The following is a 24,050-nucleotide window of genomic DNA, read 5'->3' on the forward strand; positions in this document are numbered from 1 at the left end:
ACGACCATACGGTGTAATTTGTTTTTGTTTTGTATTTCTGTAGTATTGAGTTTGGATTCTTTTTTTCATATCATTCTGCGTGCATTCAGCTAGGAAATATATCAGCACGTTTGCAGCCTGGTCGTTTTTGTGCTCATTTGTTGGTATTTTAAAAGAACATAACTTGCCCTTATCATGTATATTCTTAATACAGAATTCTAGGTAAATAATAGTAATATTCCTTTTTGTTCATAAAAGTTTTGTTTTGAAATATCTTTATGCTCTAAATTTCAGGAAGTTACATTTGGTATTTTGTAATTCTTCAGGCTAGGAACTTGGAACTCTTTTTCTTTTATTTTTTTCAACAGCAAACAAAATTCAGCTTCTTTTTCAATTCTAAAGGCTGGCATGTCTGCAAATGTCATCCTAAAATATTCCTCACATTGTGCTAATGGAGCATTCGCCAATAAAGAAATTGTTACATTGTGTTATGAAAGTGTTTTGTTTTATATAGCACAATGCTGCCACCTGATGGGAGAAAAGAAGTAGGACAACCTGTGTTTATGCTTATTAAAATTTTATATCATGTATTCCAAAGCGTGGCATACATGGCAATTCTCAGTACACATTATGGACTTCACCAGCTGCCTTTGGTAAAGAAGTAATTTGTATAAGCTTGTTTCTTAAAACGCAAAAATAAGACTTTTTAAATGCATTTATTTTTTATTTTGGAAAATCAACAGGATAATTGGAAGCCTAGCATTGCTTTTGTTGTTGGGAACAAAATCGAGGATGAAGTCCACACACAAGCCTTGTCTCTTGCTGTGCAGGTGCCACAGCGGAAGCTCTTCAGTGAGGTATCGTGGGAAGGAATTTCGGGACAGGTATTTAAAATGGTTTATTATTAAAACCTCTTGAAGACTTGGTAGCCTTTTTCTCCTTAGCCACAAGTGTTGCTGTGTTAATTTAAAATTAATAGGTTAGTTTAAATAAGAAAACAACCCTATTAGGTAAGCTAGTCCATCCTGTGTCAATGCACTGTAGTCCAGGGCTTTGTCCAGACTAGTTTTAAATGTCCAAAGTGATGGCGCTTTCACCACATCCCTTAGAAGATTATGCCACAGTCTAATATATCTTACTGTCAGGAAATCTGAGGGTAATCAAGAAAAAAATGATGAAGATAATAAACACAGTACTGTACTTTGCTTTTCTTACAGATCATGGAAGCTGGAAATCAAAAGGGAAAAAAGGTTAAAGAGGTGCCTATGTATTATGAGGTAGGTTAAAGCACTTATTGCAGAGGCAAAGTTTTTATTGCTTTTTTAAATAATTGAGCTAAATACCTCTAATTAGTTATGTTTTGTATATCTGAGTAAAAAATGACTCTTGTCCACTGGATACAGCTTTTAAAAACATTTCTGTTGCCAAGATGCCAAAACTGCTTCCTTTTTGTTGCATCTTAATCAGTCCATATGAACTATTTGTAGAGAAAGCAAATGAGGAGCAAGGTACCTTCTGGGACATGGATTTCTTTATGATGCTGGTAATATATTCTCTGGGTATATTTTAATGGTGTTTCCATGAATTATAGAAATATAGAGCTGGGATCTATTCTCCCAAATGTTTTCAAGTACATAAAAGGTTGTTACAAGGAGGAGGGAGAAGAATTGTTCTTCTTAAGCTCTGAGGATAGGACAAGAAACAATGGGCTTAAATTGGAGCAAGGGAGGTTTAGGTTGGACATTAGGAAAAACTTCCTAACTGTCAGGATGGTTAAGCACTGGAATAAATTGCCTAGGGAGGTTGTGGAATCTCCATCATTGGAGATTTTTAAGAGCAGGTTGGACAAACACCTGTCAGGAATGGTCTAGATAATACTTAGTCCTGCCATGAGTGCAGAGGACTGGACTAGATGACCTCTCGAGGTCCCTTCCAGTCCTATGATTCTGTGTTCGCAGCAGTTGACATGCTTAAACCCTCCTGCATCAATGAGAAAATAGAACTCTAGAATGCAGCATTGATGCTCTAGAGTCTAGACAGAGCTTAGTGTTTGTGTAACAGCTACTTGATGTAAAGTTCTAAATTGGTTGACCCAGTGGGGTATATCTGAACGGTTAGTAAGCTTGCTTAGTACAAAGAGGACTTCCTTTTATTCTACCTTGTAAATGTTTAATTTACAGTTTGTGAGCGCCTATAAAATCCTGTGATTAATTAAAAGATTTTAAAATTTTCTCAGCCAGTTTTATGGCCCTGCAGACCTTGGACATAAAGATTTTTGGATTCCTGTAAAAAGAACTTGTTTACATTTTAACTCAGTGATGACTAATAAACTTTTTTATGTCTTAGGTTTTGGTGGATTTTATAACAGGTCGTTTTAGTTGTAGTGTGTTTTTCAGTAATGCTGCATTACTATCTGAACAAGTCCCATTGGAATTATTTACAATTGACATGACTGTGAATTTTATGGAATTAACCCTCTCCATTCTGGACTAGCCTCCCAGGCAATCTTATTCTATACTATCTGGGATGTAAAACCCTTTCAGTCCTTCTGATAGAAGGATTTTAAAGTTTGGCCCTAAGCAGAACCTTTTCATGATACCTGTATTTAATTACTAGGAGCAGTTTACTTGTGGACTGGATACTTATGAATTTCAGCTGTCAATGCTGTGTCTCATTAGGTCCTTACTTTATTACTCTGTTTTTTTAAAATGGAGAATATAAAATGCCTGTTCTGACCTTTTGCCTGGATCCTGTTTCCGGTCTGGCTGTAGCAAATTAAAAGATTGATCAAGCTGCCACAAGCATAAATTCTGCTAGCTATGGGCAGAATTTTGCTCTACAATTTTCACTGAGGGTTCTACTGCAGATTCTGCATTCAAAATTCTCATTGACAGTAATGATAAACAAGTACAGAATGAGTACAGAAGGAAGTACATTATTCATCATGCTAAGATTTCTACACTTTTGTCTCAGCTTCCAGTGAGATTGCAGGTGTGAACTCCTAAAGCTTTAATGATTTTTGAACAGCTACAATATAATGGAACCTGTGCCGGAGTTTAGTGCCTTATTGAGGCAAACTGCACAGGTATTGATGCTACTGATAGTGCTGGCCTTGATACAAACTGCTTCAGTAGAATGGAATTTCCCTTCATCCACTTCAGTGCAGCAGTCTACAGTGCCTGCTTTAACTCAGGAAGATTAAGCTTGTGGTCTCAATGATATCTTGTGGCAATGAGTTCCAGAAGGTAATTATGTGTTGTGTTTAAAAAATGTTTCCTTGGATCAGTTTTAAATTTTCTGCCTCTCAGTTTCATTAAATATCTTCTTGTGCTTGTATTATGTAAGTATTATCCTCATTTTACAGATTGGAAGACAGAGGCACTATAGCCTGATCTATAGATTATGGATAAAAATTCCCAGTTATCACTTTGAGGGTTGACAGGTTCTTGTCCCAAGATCAGGCCCAGTATTATTAAAATTATTATATAGTTGGGAACCCCAATGTGCACAGTTGCAACATTCACACTATAGGAATATGTCTATATTTACATATAATTTATTAATACATTTAGCACACTCACAAACACTCTAACTCAGTAAGGTAGATTGCAGAACAACCTGCAATGTTAGTCATTATCTTCCTCATCAGCGTCACCTTCCTCCTCTTTACCAGTGGCCATCATTCTGTCACCTCCCAAAGGCTACATCTCTCTCTCCTCCTGCCCACAGGCTGGGAGGAGGCCACTTTTATAATATGTTATGCTGATGCTACCATGTCTAATGCGTATTCAGTAGGGGTATTTCCCTTCTTTCTTATTTGTATTTCCTCCCCTTACTAATGTTGAGATGTCCTTCTTCTATATGTTAGTAGATTCATGATTTCAACTCATTATCATATACCTCAATTCGTTGCCATGGCACTTTTGTTGTTGGATGTTCTCTCCAAAACTTTCCAAAAGCTGGTGTTAGCTCATGTTTCTGTGGTTGGCTGATGTCATTATGGGCAAAATTCCACCTTACACTCTACTTCCAGTTCCCCAAAACATAGGGGTTACCGTTGGACCATTTATCTATACCAAAGTCCATAGGCCTTAAGCCTCATGCTAACAGCTGAAGTCAATGCCTTACAGGATATAAGCCTGTAGGTTCCCTGAATATAATAAAGGCAGAATAAAGGCAAGGCAGTGAATATAGTAAAGACAAGATAGCCCTATAGGCTACAGCACAAAGAGTGCAACGGTTAAATCTACAAAGGTGCATAGTTGCTACACCTAATTCCTAGGCTCCCAGCCACCTAGTGGAATCTTGAGTAGGTACCTAAGGTCCCCGTACAATGCATGGGGAGAGTTAGGTGCTTAAGAAAGAGATCTTCAGAAGCCAGAAAGCTGAGCGAGGAGCCACCTAATTCAGCCAGCAGTGAAATGCATAGGAAAGGGGTGGGGTGTCGGCCCAGATCTACAAAGGTATTTGGATGCCTACTTCCTGGTGTTTTGGGCCTTAGGCACTTGACTTACAGGCCAGAGGGAGATGCCTATCTCTGCTTGGAATTGTCAGCTGTGAACCCTCTCCTGGAGTGAGGTGCCTAAGCCAGGTCAGCCATTTTGGTAATCCATGCCCTAGCAGACAGAGAGTAAAGAAAGAGCTCTACCCAAAAGCCTGGTAGTTAAGGCACTCCCTGGGATGTGATGTGAGAGACTTGGGTTCAAGTCCCAGGTCTGGAGCATGGGTCCGTACATCCCAGGTGAGTGCCCTACCCACTGGGCTGTGAGGTGTTTTGGACACACTCAGCTACCTGGTGTATGAAGCAGCAGCCCGATCCTCTAGGTCAGTGGTTCTCAAACTCTGGGTCAGGACCGCAAAGTGGGTCGCGACCCCATTTTAATGGGGTCTCCAGGGCTGGCATTAGACTTGCTGGGGCCCGGGCTGAAGCCGAAGCCCGAGGGCATCAGTCCTGGGTGTCGGGGCTCAGGTTACAGACCCTCTGCTCAGGGTTGAAGCCCTTAGGCTTTGCCCCCCCCCACACACACACGCACCTGCGGCGGCAAGGCTTTGGCCCCTCACCCAGAGTGGCAGGGCTCGGATGGACTCAGGCTTCAGTCCCCTCTCCTGGTGTTGTGTAGTAATTTTTATTGTCAGAAGGGGGTCACGGTGCAATGAAGCTTGAGAACTGCTGCTCTAGGTGTGCTCTGAGAATGTCTACAGGAATGGGCCCTGCCAGTGAGATAGGCAAGGGAACACCTAGTTTCAGAATTCTGCTTCGGAGCCTCTAGAGATTTGACTACAGCGAGGGCTGTGAGCACATTGTCGGTGTAGTGCAAGGTCAGGGCTTAGGTGGCTTTGCATATGCCCACTATCAGAAATTTAGGAGTCTATAGGGTTAGGCAGTTGCTGAGTGGTAGTTTTGTGAATGTCAGTGGTGTGGAAATGGAGGATTTAGGCACTTAGAGGCAGTAAGGTACTTGTACACCTTTGTGGATCTAGTCCTAAATGACAGATTCAGGGTCACAAAATGAATCAATAGTAGAACTGGAATTAGAAACCAGGAGGCCTGACTTCTAGTCCTTTGCTCATTCCAGCAATAAACTAAATGTGCATTAGAACATGTCCCTCCTAAACATGACAGATAGAGAAATAATGACTTTTTCCTTGTATATGGGTTTAAAATTACAACAGACATAACAAGTCAGATTAATCTGTCCTGTAATGTTTCCCACCAAACAGTATATAAAATGTTTGTATGTTGTATATGTATTATTTATGTATTATTATTCACATATCTATTTTATTGGAATATTTTGGCAGCTTTCTGTTATAGGCATAGCTGGTAATGTCACATGTAATTAAAGTTATCCAACACTTCCAGTATAAGACACTTACAGCTTTGTCAAACCCCTGTTACGTGTCTGCCTCAGGCTTAATTTTTTTTTTTTTTTTTTTTTTGAAAGCTCCAGCAAAAATGGTTCAGCTGGTTCCAAGAATGGGATTAGGGAAAACATGTGTTATGATCATGTTAAAAATTCTGGTGACCTTCTCTTTGAGAAGACCACATGCTTTGGAGTGGGGACTTGAAATTTGGCAGGGGGATGGCCTTTGCCTTTTGCCATCTTTGTGAAAATCTGCCTAAATCAGGCCACTTCAAAAAAAATCTCAATTTGCACATGCTCAGTAGAGACTTGTTAGAGCTTTGCAGCTAAATTCTGCAAGATTCCATCTGCACTGAGCATGCTCCAGCCCAGGGCTGAGAATGAATTTCCCTGCAATTGCTGCTTCTGGCTGTGGTGGACCAGAGCGAGGCCAGGAACCCAAACTGGGAGCAGGGAGACTCTCTCTTTTGCTGGCAATGCTTCTCCTGCTAGTGCCTAAGTAGTATGGAGAAGGAAGTCCTGACACAAATGCAGAAGGGACAGAAGCCAGACCTGGGGGAGGTAGCATGACAAGGAACCTGGAGAAGGGGGTGAAGATAACTGGCTCTGTGGATGAGGGGAAAGCAGTGGATGTGTTATTCCTTGATTTTAGCAAAGCTTTTGATATGGTCTCCCACAGTATTCTTGCCACCAAGTTAAAGAAGTATGGGCTGGATGAATGGACTGTAAGGTGGATAGAAAGCTGGCTAGATCGTCTGGCTCAACGGTTAGGGTATGTCTACACTACGAGGGTAGTTCGATTTCTCTTAAATCGAAAATGTAGAATCGATATTGCAAAGTCGAACGTGTGTGTCCACACTAAGGACAGTAATTCGACTTTGTGAGTCCACACTAACGGGGAAAGCATCGACATTGGAAGCAGTGCACTGTGGGCAGCTATCCCACAGTTCCCGCAGTCCCCGCTGCCCATTGGAATTCTGGGTCGAGCCGCCAATGCCTTCTGGGTAAAAAAATGTGTTGAGGGTGATTTTGGGTAACTGTCGTCATCCGTCCGTCACTACCGCCCTCCCTCCCTCCCTGAAAGCACCGGCGGGAAATCAGTTCGCGCACTTTTCTGGTCAGTGACAGCGCGGACGCCACAGCACTGCGAGCATGGATCCCGCTGCGACCATCGCTGCAGTTGTGGCCGTTGTCAACGCCTCGCAGGTTATCATCCGCCTTTCCCAGAGGCAGATGCAGATAAACCAGGCGAGGAGGCTACGGCACCGCGGTGAGGGCCTGAAGTCTGAGAGTAGCACAGGCCTGTCAGAAAGCACGGGACCCAGCGCCGAGGACATCACGGCGACAATGGGTCATGTGGATGTTGTGGAACGGCGATTCTGGGCCCGGGAAACAAGCACGGACTGGTGGGACCGCATAGTGCTGCAGGTCTGGGATGAATTCCAGTGGCTGCGAAACTTTCGCATGTGGAAGGGGACTTTCCTTGAACTTTGTGAGTTGCTGTCCCCTGCCCTGAAGCGCAAGGACACCCGGATGCGAGCAGCCCTGAGTGTCCAGAAGCGAGTGGCCATAGCCCTCTGGAAGCTTGCAACGCCGGACAGCTACCGGTCTGTCGCGAACCAGTTTGGCGTGGGCAAATCTACCGTGGGGGTTGTTGTGATGCAAGTAGCCAACGCAATCGTTAAGGTACTGCTCTCAAAGGTAGTGACCCTGGGAAACGTGGAGGTCATCATAGATGGCTTCGCCGCGATGGGATTCCCAAACTGCGGTGGGGCTATAGATGGAACTCACATCCCTATCCTGGGACCGGAGCACCAGGCTAGCCAGTACATTAACAGAAAGGGCTACTTTTCAATGGTGCTGCAAGCACTGGTGGACCATCGGGGACGTTTTACAAACATCAACGTCGGATGGTCGGGCAAGGTTCATGACGCTCGCGTCTTCAGGAACTCTGGTCTGTTTAGACGGCTGCAGGAAGGTATTTACTTCCCGGACCACAAAATAACTCTTGGGGATGTGGAGATGCCTACAGTGATCCTTGGGGACCCAGCGTACCCGCTAATGCCCTGGCTCATGAAGCCCTACACTGGCGCCCTGGACACTGAAAAAGAACTCTTCAACTACCGGCTGAGCAAGTGCAGAATGGTGGTGGAGTGTGCTTTTGGCCGTCTCAAGGGGAGATGGAGAAGCTTACTGGCTCGCTGTGATCTCAGCGAAACCAATATCCCCATTGTTATTGCAGCTTGCTGTGTGCTCCACAATCTCTGTGAGAGCAAGGGGGAGACCTTTATGGCGGGGTGGGAGGTTGAGGCAAATAGCCTGGCATCTGATTACGCACAGCCAGACAGCCGGGCGATTAGAAGAGCCCAGCGGGACGCGCTGTGCATCCGGGAGGCTTTGAAAGCTAGGTTCCACAGTGAGCAGGGTAACCAGTGACTTTTAAGTTTCTGTACAGAGAAGCTGAACCTGCGACCGTTTCTTTACCCAGGTAATGTTGACTATCCTCTCCAGTTACAGACCCCCTCCACCCCCTTCCAAAAAAATAAAATCAGTTTTATTTTGTTAATGAACACCGTTGTCTTTATTACTGTTTTCGCGGGAATGTTTGAAACCTGGGACGCAGACTGTGGTGGGGAGCGGGTGTAGTGTACTGATGCAAATGATCCTTCTAAACTCCAGGAATGACAGGATTCGCAGTGGCGGACTGGTTGTTTCAACGGAGCCTGCCAGCCCTCCTGAGCGGGACTGCGTGTATGTGGGGGCTATGTGACTTTATGGCAGGGGGAGGAGGGTTACAGATCCCCTGCTGCGTGGCTCTGTGATCCAGGACAAGGACCGCTGCATAAGATTTGTAACTGCCCTCCCCCGCAACAAAGTCACAGTGCAACCCCCCCCCGCCCCCCGCACAGAACATGAAAACCACCTCCCAGACTGACCAGGGTAACTAGTCACTGCACTGTGTATGTGCCCTGCTGCTGGACCTGCCCCCGCCTCTGTACCCTGCTAAAGGTGACTGTCCTGTCCAATTACCAAGCCCCTTCCCCCCCTTCAGACAGACTCTCCCTCAAAAGAACATGACTGAAACAGTAATGAACAGAAACGTATTTTTTATTAACAACCACACATGAAACTGGGGGGTGAAACTTGGACGGGGGCTTGGGTGAGGCGGGCAGGAAAGGACTTTTCAAATTTTGGGGAATGACAGCCTTCTGGTGCTTGAGCAGTCTGCAGGGGTGGAGTGAGAGTTTTCACGGACTCTGCCGCCCCTCCTTCTTGGGACTTTGGGCGAGGGGGGTATGGGACTTGGTGGCGGGGGAGTGCGGTTACTGATAGACTGCAGCGGGGCTCTGTCCTCCTGCCTCCGTTCCTGCAGCACATCAACAAGGCGCCGGAGCGTGTCCGTTTGCTCCCTCAGAAGTCCAAGCAGCGTTTGAGTCGCCTGCTGGTCTTCCTGCCGCCACCTCTCCTCACGTTCCATGTGTGTCCGGTGCATTTGGGACAAATTCTCCCGCCAATGGTTCTGCTGTGCTGCCTGGGCTCGGGAGCAGCCCATTAGTTCTGAGAACATGTCCTCTCGCGTCTTCTTCTTCCTCCGCCTAATGTGCGCTAGCCTCTGGGAGTGTGATGCCAGGCTGGGTTGGGAGACAGTCGCAGATGTGGCTGTGGGAATGAGAAAAAGGTAGTGAATTCCTCCGAAACATAAATGTAGTTGTGAACAAAGAACATAGTCTTTCTCTGTGAACAAGACCATGCACCGCACCTATCACATGCGCACTCAGGACAAGGTCGAATTTTCGGACCTCGCCTTCAGTGCCTGGGGTTTTGCACTGCCGATCTGGGAAGCGTGGCAGGACACCTTAATCTCTGTAGCAGGCAAACATGGTAAGCCGTAGACTTGTGGCTGCTTAAAACTTTAGTAGTACCACTGGCCTCCTTTCACATTGAAAGCAATGCCAGTCTCTCCTGCCAGCAATCGGCCAAGCATGAACTCTGGCCCTGTCCCACCCCCTCGCGGATGTCCCAGGGAAAGATCCCTGTATGCTGCCCCTCTCCCGCCTCCACCGCGTGGCTGTAAACCAGCGGTTACAGTTCTGTAAAGGAACTTGCAAGCAAGGGGGACAATACTAACAGTCCCCTACCTAATTCAAAGCAGGTCATCATGAGCGACATAACTATCATGAGGATCTCGGACAGCGAGAAGGAAAGGATGCTTTGGGAAAGCCTGCAAAGACCAGGCCCCTATGCTGCCATGCTGTGCAAGGCAATGATCCCGGAGTACTTGCTTGTCTCCTGGCGCGGGAACGTCTCCTACTTCGGAGGACCCAGTAAGGCCGCTCTCCCCAGGAACCTGATGAACAGGCTTTCCCATTACCTGCAGGAGAGCTTCGTTGAGATGTCCGTGGAGGATTATTGCTCTATCCCCGGACATATAGACCGGATTTTCATATAGCTGCAGTGGCAGGGACTAAAGAGTGGAGTAGCTTGGGCAGCAGAATCATGCACAACCGGACACTGTTAGATTTTTTTTAAATAGTTGGAACTGAATACTTAAGCGCCCAGGGTAAAGAAATCATGAAGCACACATTGTTCTTATTCTTAATATTCCAGTTTTGTTAAAAATAAATGTTTAGATGTTTAAAGCACTTACCGCTTGATCCTTCCCCTGAATCTGTGTCCGGGTTACATGCTGGGGAGGGTTGGTAGGGGATCTCTGTAAGGGTGATGAAGAGCTCCTGGCTGTCGGGGAAATCAGCTTGGTAAGCGCTGTCGACTGCCTCGTCCTTCTCATCTCCTTCCTCATCTTCCCCGTCCGCTACCATGTCCGAGGAAGCGGCCGACAATATCCCATCCTCAGAGTCCACGGTCAGTGGTGGGGTAGTGGTGGCGGCCGCACCTAGGATGGAATGCAGTGCCTCGTAGAAACGGGATGTGTGGGGCTGGGATCCGGATCGTCCGTTTGCCTCTTTGGTCTTCTGGTAGCCTTGTCTCAGCTCCTTGATTTTCACGCGGCACTGCGTTGCATCCCGGCTGTATCCTCTCTCTGCCATGGCTTTAGAGATCTTCTCATAGATCTTTGCGTTCCGTCTTTTGGAGCGCAGCTCGGAAAGCACGGACTCATCGCCCCACACAGCGATGAGATCCAAGACTTCCCGATCAGTCCATGCTGGGGCCCTCTTTCTATTCTGGGATTGCACGGCCATCTCTGCTGGAGAGCTCTGCATCGTTGCCAGTGCTGCTGAGCTCGCCACGATGTCCACACAGGAAATGAGATTCAAACTGCCCAGACAGGAAAAGGAATTCAAATTTTCCCGGGGCTTTTCCTGTGTGGCTGGTCAGAGCATCCGAGCTCGGACTGCTGTCCAGAGCGTCAACACAGTGGTGCACTGTGGGATAGCTCCCGGAGCTATTAGCGTCGATTTCCATCCACACCAAGCCTAATTCGATATGGCCATGTCGAATTTAGCGCTACTCCCCTCGTTGGGGAGGAGTACAGAAGTCGAATTTAAGAGACCTCTATGTCGAACTAAATAGCCTCGTGGTGTGGACGGGTGCAGGGTTAATTCGATGTAACGGCGCTAAATTCGACATAAACTCCTAGTGTAGACCAGGCCTTAGTGATCAATAGCTCCATGTCTAGTTGGCAGCCGGTTTCAAGCGGAGTGCCCCAAGGGTCGGTCCTGGGGCCGGTTTTGTTTAATATCTTTATTAATGATCTGGAGGATGGTGTGGACTGCACTCTCAGCAAGTTTGCAGATGACACTAAACTGGGAGGTGTGGTAGATACGCTGGAGGGTAGGGATCAGTTACAGAGGGACCTAGACAAATTAGAGGATTGGGCCAAAAGAAACCTGATGAGGTTCAACAAGGACAAGTGCAGAGTCCTGCACTTAGGACGGAAGAATCCTATGCACTGCTACAGACTAGGGACCGAATGGCTAGGTAGCAGTTCTGCAGAAAAGGACCTAGGGGTCACAGTGGACGAGAAGCTGGATATGAGTCAACAGTGTGCTCTTGTTGCCAAGAAGGCTAATGGCATTTTGGGCTGTATAAGTAGGGGCATTGCCAGCAGATCGAGGGACGTGATCGTTCCCCTTTATGCGACATTGGTGAGGCCTCATCTGGAGTACTGTGTCCAGTTTTGGGCCCCACACTACAAGAAGGATGTGGAAAAATTGGAAAGAGTCCAGCGGAGGGCAACAAAAATGATTAGGGGTCTGGAGTGCATGACTTATGAGGAGAGGCTGAGGGAACTGGGATTGTTTAGTCTCCAGAAGAGAAGAATGAGGGGGGATTTGATAGCAGCCTACAACTACCTGAAGGGGGGTTCCAAAGAGGATGGAGCTCGGCTGTTCTCAGTGGTGGCAGATGACAGAACAAGGAGCAATGGTCTCAAGTTGCAGTGGGGGCGGTCTAGGTTGGATATTAGGAAACACTATTTCACTAAGAGGGTGGTGAAGCACTGGAATGCTTTACCTAGGGAGGTGGTGGAATCTCCTACCTTGGAGGTTTTTAAGGCCCGGCTTGACAAAGCCCTGGCTGGGATGATTTAGTTGGGAATTGGTCCTGCTTTGAGCAGGGGGTTGGACTAGATGACCTCCTGAGGTCCCTTCCAACCCTGATATTCTATGATTCTATGAAGACTGGAACGGGAGATGGGGAAATTAGATTTGGCTGGGGTGGGGAGACTGGGACTGGGAGAGAGTGAAGGAAACAGGTTAGTGGGGAGGGAATTGGGACTGGCTGGGTAAGGAGACTAGGACAGAAACAAGGAGCCAGGAAGGGGAGAGACATATATGAGGAGCGGGCGGGGGGGTAGGGTGATGGCAATTGAGATTAGATGAGGAGCCCAGAGCCTCTGTCTCATTCCCTACACACTTTCCAATTTCTACAACAAATGAGGCAAGGGTCCTACAGACAACAACCTCATTAACTACTTAGCCCTGATTAATTCCCAGAGTAGGTCCATCATATGCACTGAATGAGGTAGGCGTCCTGTGGAAAAATGGGCATTTCCCAATATTTGAGTACCAGAATGCAACCTTAATGTTCTTTTAATGTAGTTTTGTGTGTGCAATAAAATAACACTGCCTATCTCATTGTGTAGTTATTTATACCCATGCAGACTGGTTGTAAAATACTACCAAATCAGGGGTCATATCCTGGCCCATGCCCGAACTTTATGCAGCCAGAGCAGTGCATAGGGACCATAAATCTGCTGTAAATGAGCAGCTGAAGGTTCTCCAGTCATAGGGGAATCATTGGCTGGCATAAAGTCAGTGCAACCAGCAATATGCTCCTTCCACCCCTCCTTCCACCCCCAGCATAGGTTGCATTTTGGAGATGGGAAGGGGCTGGAGGAGACAGGAATGAAGTGCATTGTACTCCCACAATCCTTGCTGGTATAATGTCCCCCTGAGTTCCATTATAAGCTAGTACAAGTTGGAGCAGACCTTAGTTTTTTTATTTATTAATCTGTGTATTATGGTAGTGTCCAGGGATCAATAAGAATGGTGCCCCATTGTGCTCAGCACTGTGCTCAACACATACACACAGTAGCACACAGTCCCTGCCCTGAAGAGCTTACAGTCTAAATAGTCAAGGCAGGTACAGGATGAGGAGAGGGGTATAACACCCCAGCAGCGTGGACTCCATTATGACAGCAAACAACATGTTAGTTCCACAGGGTGGGATTTTTGGAGGGGGGAGGGTTAGTTAGGAGGTGATCAGCTAAATGGAAAGGAGAGTGAAGGGAGAGGGAACATTGACGGGAAGGGGTCTGGGGGGACAGGACAAGGGAGGAGAGGGTAAGAGGGATAGCTTACCCGGGGGGGAGGGATAGCTCAGTGGTTTGAGCACTGGCCTGCTAAACCCAGGGTTGTGAGTTCAATCCTTGAGGGGGCCACTTGGGGATCTGGGGCAAAATCAGTACTTGGTCCTGCTAGTGAAGGCAGGGGGCTGGACTTGATGACCTTTCAAGGTCCCTTCCAGTTCTAGGAGATGGGATATCTCCATTAATTATTATTAATTATTATTATTATTATTATAAGAGGGGCTCGTATGGAGTGAAGCTGAGATGAGAGACTGAGGTAGGGAGGGAGCAAACAGCTCATCACCATGGGGTAGAGAAAGTCCAGTCAGAACTGTAGAAAGTTCTCTGGATGTCCAAATGTTCCTGCTTTGGCTGCTTCTGCAGCTTCTCCTATTAGCTGGAGTATCTGGCTAGGTCCTCTCTTCAGTTTTTTCCCAAGGCCACATGGCTGTGGGAGAGGGAAGACACCACTTTAGTCCTAGTTTCTCCAAAGTGGAACTGATCAATTCTGGGTCGGTGGGTGCTGGGGTTCAGCCAGCCTCAAGGAGATAGGGTTGGGATGGAGTAATGGTTGTGATCCGCTTCAATGCAGCTGAGGACCAAGTCAATCCCTCTTTTCTTCTTTTTTCCTATTTCTTTCTTTGTTACTTTTCCACTTCACTGTTTAGTTGTCTCTTTTCCTCAGTGTCTGTTTTCCCTCCAATTAACTTTTCTCCTTTCTTCTTCTTTTTGAAACGTTACTTTTTTTTTAATATATGGAGATATGCCTATCTCATAGAACTGGAAGGGACCCCGAAAGGTCATCGAGTCCAGCCCCCTGCCTTCACTAGCAGGACCAAGTACTGATTTTGCCCCAGATCCCTAAGTGGCCCCCTCAAGGATTGAACTCACAACCCTGGGTTTAGCAGGCCAATGCTCTCCTTTTGTCGCCCTTTCTTCCTCTTTTCACCCATCCATTCCTTCTCAATGTCTTCTTAGGATCATTCTCTCCCCTTTCCTTAGCCTTCCTTTGTTTTGCATTATGTACCTGGTCTGTCTCCCAACCTTCATTGTGGGCCTTGGCAGAAAGAGGATATCTCCACATCATTCACCATGAGGGACTGAGGGAATGCATTTGAGCTTCAACAGTTCAGGTTAGGGACTAAGTTGCAGCTTCCTTGCCTTCTACTACATTTGATGATCAATTGCCAGGGACTTCTGGACTTGTGAAACATCTGGTGGTCTCAGAAGGAATCATCAAGCAGCTGTGGAGTGTATCTGCCTCCTGGGCCCCAAAGCTATACACTGGGCAGGGAGGGTGTCAACTTCCTTAGTGATGCTACTCTGCACCCTAATTGTATTGGACCCAGGACAAAGTTCATGGCTCCGTTTCTTGATGATAGATAGTTGTGGCTACACAGCCTGCTTCCTTTGCTGCAGCATAGATCCCTCCTCCCGAGGGAAACATTTGATAATGACTTTGCAAACTGAACTTTTGGAATTTGACTCTCTCCCTCCTGTGGGGTTTTACTGCACAAGGCTCTGGGCCAAGAGGCCTTTCCTCAAAAGAAGTAATCACATATTGAAAGGTTCATCTTTTTATCATATCAGCTTATAGGCATTCTGTGTGAAAAAAATGTTTTTAAAATGGAAATGAGCCTTTTCTAGTTGAAAAGCAGTGCAATGGATTTTGCACCTATCTTCCTCTAAAATTGAACTTGTGCTGAGACGCAATATGGAAAGTTTCAACCCAAAAATAATTTTTGAGAAAGTTCTTATGAACAAATGAAAATGGTGGTTATTATGGAAGCATGTATGTAGCCATCACTATATTGCCACTGTCCATAAACACTGTCAGATAAAAACTGTAATGTATTTAAAGAGACAATAATACATTTTAACATTTGGCAGAAAAACAAGTTGAAAAAAGGGTGTTCTTCCCTTCTACAGAATAAAGATTTGTAAAATTGAGGACATAAACTTGCTTTCTGTTGCTATTCTCTTTGATGTTTTATGTTCTTTAGCAGGAGCTGTGGCTAGCATGCTTCTGAAGCCCAAGTATTAGCTTCATTGTATACTCTTTCTATATTTTCCTTTGTTTTATCTTGTCTTATTGCTTTATATTTGTCTGTTACTCCTGAGCTGCATTTTCTCTGCTACTGTTGAATTGCTTTCAGACTTTGTCTGTTATTTTCTCTTCTTCTTGTATGTGGTTTATGTTTCTGCCCTCCCACTCCCTTCTGGTCTGTGTTTAAACCTTTCTTTATTCCTCTAAAAGTCCATTGGTCTATTTGTTTGTATTTTCGCTCCTTTAGCAATATATCTGTGTTAGCTAATGTCTCTGGTTTTTGCTGTACAAATTTTACATGTTGTGCAGTTCTAATGTGTTTTAATTAGCATTCTTAATGTAGGATGAGTGAAGAGCTCATTGGCAAGCAAAGGACAGCAGATTGAATAGCTTTGGTAGTGAGAGATGGTTCATTTCAATTTTATGTAACTGGTTTAAATCCAGCCTAGGGGAACTATTCTTCTTCAAATGATTGCACATGTGTCTTCCACTCTTGGTTTTTATGCACCGCTCACACAGTCATTGGAAACTTTTCCATCAGTGATACCCATCAGGGCAGCACGAGCGCCCTCTGCCATCGTGTGCCAGTGCATGCTGTTATAAAGGGCCCAGTCATCCCAGAGCCCCCTCAGTTCCTTCTTACCATCCGTGACAGTGGTTGGAATTGCTTGGCTTGCCTTAGCAAGTGCTCTAAGAGTGCTCCTTGTAAATATATTATAAATATTTTAGTGTTGTAGTTGATTAGTACTTAGTTAATGGTGTAGATAGGATTCATTTCATTTTCAGTCCCCAGTTTTGGGGTTTCTGTTTCTCAATACCGAGGAATGCCTCAGTCACTGGGGCTTCAAACGCTGTGTGCACTAGGCCAATGCCTGTGAGTGACCCACACTGAAGCTGCTCAAAGTATGTAAGGGAAGCTCATATTTCGGATCATTGCCAAATTTGCAAAAGACTTTAAACCACAGTCAGGCTAAAATTTTTAGACATGGAGGCAGCTCTGAGATCTCCATCAGACCCATGGGTGGTGGGTGAAACTTCCCCTGGGGGAGGCGAGCTCCTTGTCCTGTCTCTTCCGCCCACAGCCCCCGTGGGGAGGGTGGGGTGAGGAGAGATGCGGACGGCAGCTGCGGGGGGGGGGGGGGAGGGAGTGGTGTGGAGGAGAGAAGGAAGACTCCAGGCAGCAGCAGCAAGCCGTGGGAGCCTCGGGGAAGGGTCAGAGCAGGGAGGGAAAGAGGTGGGGGAGGGGCACCACAGCCCAGATGTCGGGTGGCAAGGACAGCTGTGCTAGGGGAGGAAACGCCTCCCCTTGCCTATTATACCTGCCGCTCATGATCAGACCCTCGCTGTTCTGAGTCAGTACCAACTGCTTTGGCATCAGTTAGGAGTGCACCTCCTATGTTGCCCAAAAGCCAGCACTGCTAGCCCTCTCCAGTGTCTAAGAAGAGGCATAAGACCACCGAGAGAGGAAGGTCACTGGCATCAAAATCCTCTAAGCATAGGGAGAAGACTAGAGTGCAGCCAAGACCCACACCCTCCTCTTCACTGGTAGTGCAGAAACTGGCACCGTTGACGCTGGCACCAAGGCAGGTACTGTAGAGTCTAGTGCCCGAAGGAGCGCCTTTTACATCTACAGTACCGTAGCAACCCAAGACCATCTTGGTACTGACAATGCCAGAGGCATCTGTAGCAGTGAGAGAGAGGCTCAGCAGATCAGCACTGGTATCCCCAGCTGTGCTACTCCTGAAGGCATTCTGCAATATTTTAAAATTCTGCAAATTTTATTTGTCAAATAAATGTGGAGGATCCAGCATGGCATTGGGGAGCACAGGCCACTGGCTGCACAGAGATGGGAGATCACTGTGCAGCTTCCCCCTCCCTCCCCGGGACACAGACTCAGCGGTGAGGCTGGACCCAACCCTGACACAGTGCAAGGACCGGGCCTGCCACAGAAACACCCCAAGGCTCTGTCCCTCTGTGCCAGATGCACTAGGTGTGGGCAGGCAGGCTCAGCAAGGCAGGATCCAAATGTGGAGGGGCTTAGTGTGGGGGGATCCAGGTGTGGGTTGAGAGGGTTCTATGTGGAGCAATCTGGATACTGGTGGCTCAGAGGGGGATCCAGGTGCGAAGAGGATCTGGATGCACAGGGGCTTGTTGCGGGGGTTCTGAGTGCAACGGTAATCTGACTCTGCAGGGGGGTCCAGGTGAAGCTGTTTGGGACTCAGCAGGGTGGGGTCTGGGGGGGGATAGATCTCGGCAGGGGGCTCTGGGTGTGGGAGGCTCAGTGTGGGGGTCCAGATGCTGGGGGAGTGGGGCTCAGTGGGGTGGGGATCCAGGCGCACCTGGTTGCGGCTCAGTGGGGTGGGTATCTGGGTGCGGGTGACTCATCAGGATGGTCCAGGTGCAGGGGGAGTGGGGCTCATCATGGGGGTCTGAGTGCGGGGGTGAGGCTCAGCAGGAGGGTCTGAGTATGAGGTGTCTGGATGCATGGGGGTTGGGCAGATGGGGGAGCAGCTCCCTGTACAGAGATTCCCTTCCCCTGCAGCTGAGGAGCGATGGGTGCAGTAAGCGGGGGGGGGGGGGGGAGAGATTTGCAGAGCTTCCTGCAGCTGGGGGAGAAATCTGGGGGTGGGTCTGACCCAGTCCTGGATGCTGTGCGGGGGAAGAGGAAGTCCTGTCCTCCCCAGCCCAGCCGGGACTAGCAGCTGAGCCCGGCGCAGGGTAGGAGCCACCAGCTGGGTCTCCCCCAGTCCCACCCCCTGTACCACAGTGATTCACCTCTCTTCCAGCTGCCCGGCACACCCAAAACATACTGCTGGGGAGGATCGCATGACCACTCTTGTGACTTCACTTTGCTTCCCCATCAGAGAGCCATTTTTCTGCAGGGAAGCAAAGAAATCTGCGGGGGACATAAATTCTGTGCATGCGCAGTGGTGCAGAATCCCCTCAGAAGTACTGTGCAGGAGACTGTGCCCCTGGTACCAGCAGAGGAGTGACAGTATCATCAGTGCAGTACTTGGTACAGAGACAACCTCTGTTGCCTCACACTTCATTTCCTTCAGTACTGTCAAAGGGAAATCCTGCAATGTTGGCTGCTCTACACTCTTCACTGACTTGGCACCAGTCTCCGGCACTGTCGGGGACAGATTTCCCCACCCCCTGGGTCAGCAGAAGGTGATTCTTCCTCCCCTGAATCAGAGATTGGCTTTTATGTTTCCCAGCTTCAGAGCCAGTTATGCTACTCCTCACCTAGGTATTACTACCCTGAGTTGCCTCAAGATCCTCTGGCTGAAATAGGATCAGACATGTCCTAACTGATATTTTGGCCACCACAGGGCCTTCTTGGGTGACCTGACCTTTTAATGAGGCAATTTTGGACCCCATTAAGTCACTCTGGTAGACCCCTTTATCCCTTCCTTCAACCTCAAAAAGGGCTGAATGTAAATATTATGTTCCCTCCCAGGGGTTTGTATATCTAAACTCCCATCCTTCCCTAGGTTCTTTGGTAGTGACAGTGGCCAATGAAAGAGAAAGACAGGGCCAACAGGCAGCAACCTGCAAATCAAACGAGGCTAAGAAACTGGATTTATTTGGTAGAAAAGTTTATTCTACTGCAGGGTTGCCACTCAGACCTGCCAACCAATAAGCTCTTTTAGGACATTATGATTTTAATATTTGGGACTCCTTTTTAAAGTTTAGGGACACGTTGCTGGAGGACACTAGACAAGAGTTCTCTTTAGTTGATGAGGAGAAATCTGAAGCGATAAGTTTGCTGCAGGGTGGACTAGACGCAGAGAACTCGGTTGATAGAACCGTTGCTTCTGTCTCTACACATCAACAGCAGGGAGCTAAGGGCTGCCCACCTGTGTCAATCTTTCCTATCTCAGTCAAGGAAAAAGGCTGTTCTCACAGACAATGCAGCGGCAATGTTTTCACTCAACAGGCAGTGAGGAGCTTGCTCTTCCCTGCTTTGTCAAGAGGTAGTTCACCTGTGGAAGTTTTGCATTGCATTTCAATCAGTCTTGAAGACTACTACCTTCCAGGGGTGCAGAATAAGCTGGCAGGCCACCTAAACCGATTATTTACAAGTCACCACAAGTGAATCTGCCAGGTGTAGCCAGACACATTTTGGGGCGGTGTGAATCCCCAGATAGACCTATTGCAACCAAAACCAACAAGACATGCCATCAGTTTTGCTCCTACAAGGTTCCAGTTCCAGTTCCATCACAGACGTTTTCCTCCTATGCTGGTTGAACAAGCTCTGCTACGCTTTTCTTCCAATTCCACTCCTACACAGAGCGTTGTTAAATATCAGTCATAAGATACTAATAGCCCCAGCATGGTCCCGGGAGCACTAGTTCTCTACTCTCCTGGGTCTGTTGATGGAGGCTCTGATTTCACTTCCATTGGACCCAGATTTAATTTTTCAGAATCACGGTCAGCTGCTCCACCCAAACCTGTGGTAACTTAATTTAACAGCCTGGAGGCTCCATTGCTAAATCCTAGAAAGGAGCCTGACTTGGAGCAAGTTCGCAATGTCTTGTTACATAGTAGAAAGCCCTCCACCAAGACTACTTACATTTTGAAGCAGAAGTGTCTTTCCATCTGATTTTGTCAATCCTGTATTTCGCTGATTTAGTCTTCAATACAGCATATCCTGGACTATCTATTGCATCTAAAACAGCAAGCATTGTCAGTTTTATCAAGGTCCACTTGGCAGCAGTGTCAGTTTTCCATCCTCACATGGACAACTGTTCTATTTTTTTCTAAATATATGACAATCACATTTTTGATAGGCCTAGAAAGGTTATACACTCAGATATGGAAACATGTCCCCCTCCCCCTGGACTTGAAATTAGTTTTGTCAGGACTTATGGAGCCTCTGTTTGAGCCTCTTGCAACATGCCCTGTGATACAGCTATCACCGAAGGTGGCTTTTTTATAAGCCATCGCTTTGGCCAGGAGGGTGGCTGAGGGTATGTCTACACTACAAAATTAGGTCGAATTTATAGAAGTCGGTTTTTTAGAAATCGTTTTTATACAGTCGATCGTGTATGTCCCCACACAAAATGCTCTAAGTGCATTAACTCGGCGGACTGCGTCCACAGTACCGAGGCTAGCATCGACTTCCAGAACGTTGCACTGTGGGTAGCTATCCAACAGTTCCCGCCGCCCATTGGAATCTGGGTTGAGATCCCAATGCCTGATGGGGCAAAAACAGTGTCGCGGGTGGTTCTGGGTACATCTCGTCAGGCCCCCCTCTCCCTCCCTCCCTCCGTGAAAGCAACGGCAGACAATTGTTTTGCGCCTTTTTTCCTGGGTTACCTGTGCAGACGCCATACCACGGCAAGCATGGAGCCCGCTCAGCTCACCGTCACTGTACGTCTCCTGGGTGCTGGCAGATGTGGTACTGCATTGCTACACAGCAGCAGCTCATTGCCTTTTGGCAGCAGACGGTGCATTACGATTGGTAGCCTGGGTGCTCTTTTAGCCGACCTCGGTGAGGTCGGTCAGGGGCGCTTGGGCAGACACGGGAGTGACTCAGCCAGGTCATTCCCTTTTTCGTCTCCTGGAGACTCAGTCCTGCCGGCAGTCGTACTGCACCGTCTTCTGGCGAGCAGCCCGGAGATGACGATGGCTAGCAGTCGTACTGCACTGTCTGCTGCCAGCCTAAGATGTATAAGATAGATGGAGTGGATCAAAACAAGAAATAGACCAGATTTGTTTTGTCTTCATTTGTAGTCATTTGCTCCCCCCTCCCTCCCTCTGTGAAATCAACGGCCTGCTAAACCCAGGGTTTTGAGTTCAATCCTTGAGGGGGCCATTCTGTGTGACAGTTGTTTGTGTTTCTCCTTGATGCAAAGCCACCCCCTTTGTTGATTTTAATTCCCTGTAGGCCATGTCATCAGTCGCCCCTCCCTCTGTCAGAGCAATGGCAGACAATCGTTTCACGCCTTTTTTTCAGTGCAGACGCTATAGCACTGGGAACATGGAGCCTGCTCAGATCACCACAGCAATTATGACCACTGTAAACACCACGCGCATTATCCAGCAGGATATGCAGAACCAGAACCTGCAAAAGCGAAACCAGGCGAGGAGGCGACGGCAGCGCAGTGATGAGGATATAGACTTCTCACAAAGTACGGGCCCCGGCAATGTGCACATTATGGTGTTAATGGGGCAGGTTCATGCCATTGAACGCCGATTCTGGGCCCAGGAAACAAGCACAGACTGGTGGGACCACATAGTGTTGCAGGTGTGGGACGATTCCCAGCTGCTGCGAAACTTTCGCATGCGTAAGGGCACTTTCATGGAACTTTGTAACTTGCTTTCCTCTGCCCTGAAGCACCAGAATACCAAGATGAGAGCATCCCTCACAGTTGAGAAAGCGAGTGGCGATAGCCCTGTGGAAGCTTGCAATGCCAGACAGCTACCGGTCAGTCGGGAATCAATTTGGAGTGGGCAAATCTACTGCTGCTGATATCAAGGGTAGTGATTCTAGGAAATGTGCAGGCCATAGTGGATGGCTTTGCTGCAATGGGATTCCCTAACTGTGGTGGGGCAATAGATGGAACCCATATCCCTATCTTGGTACCGGACCACCAGGGCAGCCAGTACATAAACCGCAAGGGGTACTTTTCAATGGTGCTGCAAGCACTGTGGATCACAAGGGACGTTTCACCAACATCAACGTGGGATGGCCGGGAAAGGTACATGAGACATTTGCATCTTCAGGAACTCTGGTCTGTTTCAAAAGCTGGAGGAAGGGACTTTCTTCCTGGACCAGAAAATAACCGTTGGGGATGTTGAAATGCCTATCGTTATCCTTGGGGACCCAGCCTACCCCTTAATGCCATGGCTCATGAAGCCGTACACAGGCAGCCTGGACCTGTTCAACTACAGGCTGAGCAAGTGCAGAATGGCGGTAGAATGTGCATTTGGATGTTTAAAAGCGCGCTGGCGCAGTTTACTGACTCGGATAGACCTCAGCAAAACCAATATTCCCATTGTTATTACTGCTTGCTGTGCGCTCCACAATATCTGTGAGAGTAAGGGGGAGACGTTTATGGCAGGGTGGGAGGTTGAGGCAAATCGCCTGGCCACTGATTATGCGCAGCCAGACACCAGGGCGGTTAGAAGAGTACAGGAGGGCGTGGTGCGCATCAGAGAAGCTTTGAAAACTAGTTTCATGACTGGCCAGGCTACGATGTGAAAGTTCTGTTTGTTTCTCCATGATGAACCCCCCCCCCCCCTTGGTTCACTCTACTTCCCTGTAAGCTAACCACCCTCCCCTCCCCCCTTTGATCACTGCTTGCAGAGGCAATAAAGTCATTGTTGCTTCACATTCATGCATTCTTTATTAATTCATCACACAAATAGGGGGATAACTACCAAGGTAGCCCGGAAGGGGTGGGGGAGGAGGGAAGGACAAGGCCACACTGCACTTTAAAACTTTAAAACTTAAAAACTTTAAAAACGTATTGAATGCCAGCCTTCTGTTGCTTGGGCAATCCTCTGGGGTGGAGAGGCTGGGTGGCCAGAGGCCCCCCACCACGTTCTTGGGCGTCTGGGTGAGGAGGCTATGGAACTTGGGGAAGAGGGCGGTTGGTTACACAGGGGCTGTAGCGGCAGTCTGTGCTCCTGCTGCCTTTCCTGCAGTTCAGCCATACGCTGGAGCATATGAGTTTGATGCTCCAGCAGCCTGAGCATTGACTCCTGCCTTCTGTCAACAAGCTGACGCCATCTATCATCTTCAGCCCGCCACTTACTCTCTTCAGCCCGCCACTTCTCCTCGCGTTCATATGGTGCTTTCCTGCACTCTGACACTGTCTGCCTCCGTGCATTCTGCTGTGCTCTGTCAGGGTGGGTGGACAGCATGAGCTCAGAGAACATTTCATCCCAAGTGCATTTTTTTCACCTTCTAATCTTCGCTAGCCTCTGGGAAGGAGAAACATATGCAGCTGGTGGAGGGAAAAAAAGGGAGAGTGGTAGTTAAAAAGACACATTTTATAGAACAATGGGTACACTCTTTTACGGTAAACCTTGCTGTTAACATTACATAGCACATGTGCTTTTGTTACAAGGTCGCATTTTGATGGCTTCACCCCTCCCCCCACGACATGGCTAACAGCGGGGAACATTTCTGTTCAGCCACAGGCAAACAGCCCAGCAGGAACGGGCACCTCTGAATGTCCGCTTAATAAAACCACCCTATTTCAACCAGGTGACCATGAATGATATCACTCTCCTGAGGATAACACAGAGAGATAAAGAACGGATGTTGTTTGAATGCCAGCAAACACCAGGATCATACGCTGCAATGCTTTCTTCTGCAATGATTCCCGACTGCGTG

General features: G+C 47.6%; 1 protein-coding gene across 1 annotated transcript in view; it reads left to right on the top strand.

Moving 5' to 3' along the window:
- SPAG17 (sperm associated antigen 17) overlaps window positions 1-24,050 on the top strand; it is a 276,008-nt gene that overhangs the window by 26,634 nt on the left and 225,324 nt on the right. The window contains exons 2-3 of the mRNA XM_065399127.1: window positions 723-863; window positions 1,197-1,256. Coding sequence (XP_065255199.1) covers window positions 723-863; window positions 1,197-1,256 — 201 coding nt within the window. The remainder of the gene's footprint in view (window positions 1-722; window positions 864-1,196; window positions 1,257-24,050) is intronic.

Source organism: Emys orbicularis, chromosome 1 (assembly GCF_028017835.1).
Source record: "Emys orbicularis isolate rEmyOrb1 chromosome 1, rEmyOrb1.hap1, whole genome shotgun sequence".
Taxonomy (NCBI): Eukaryota; Metazoa; Chordata; order Testudines; family Emydidae; genus Emys; species Emys orbicularis.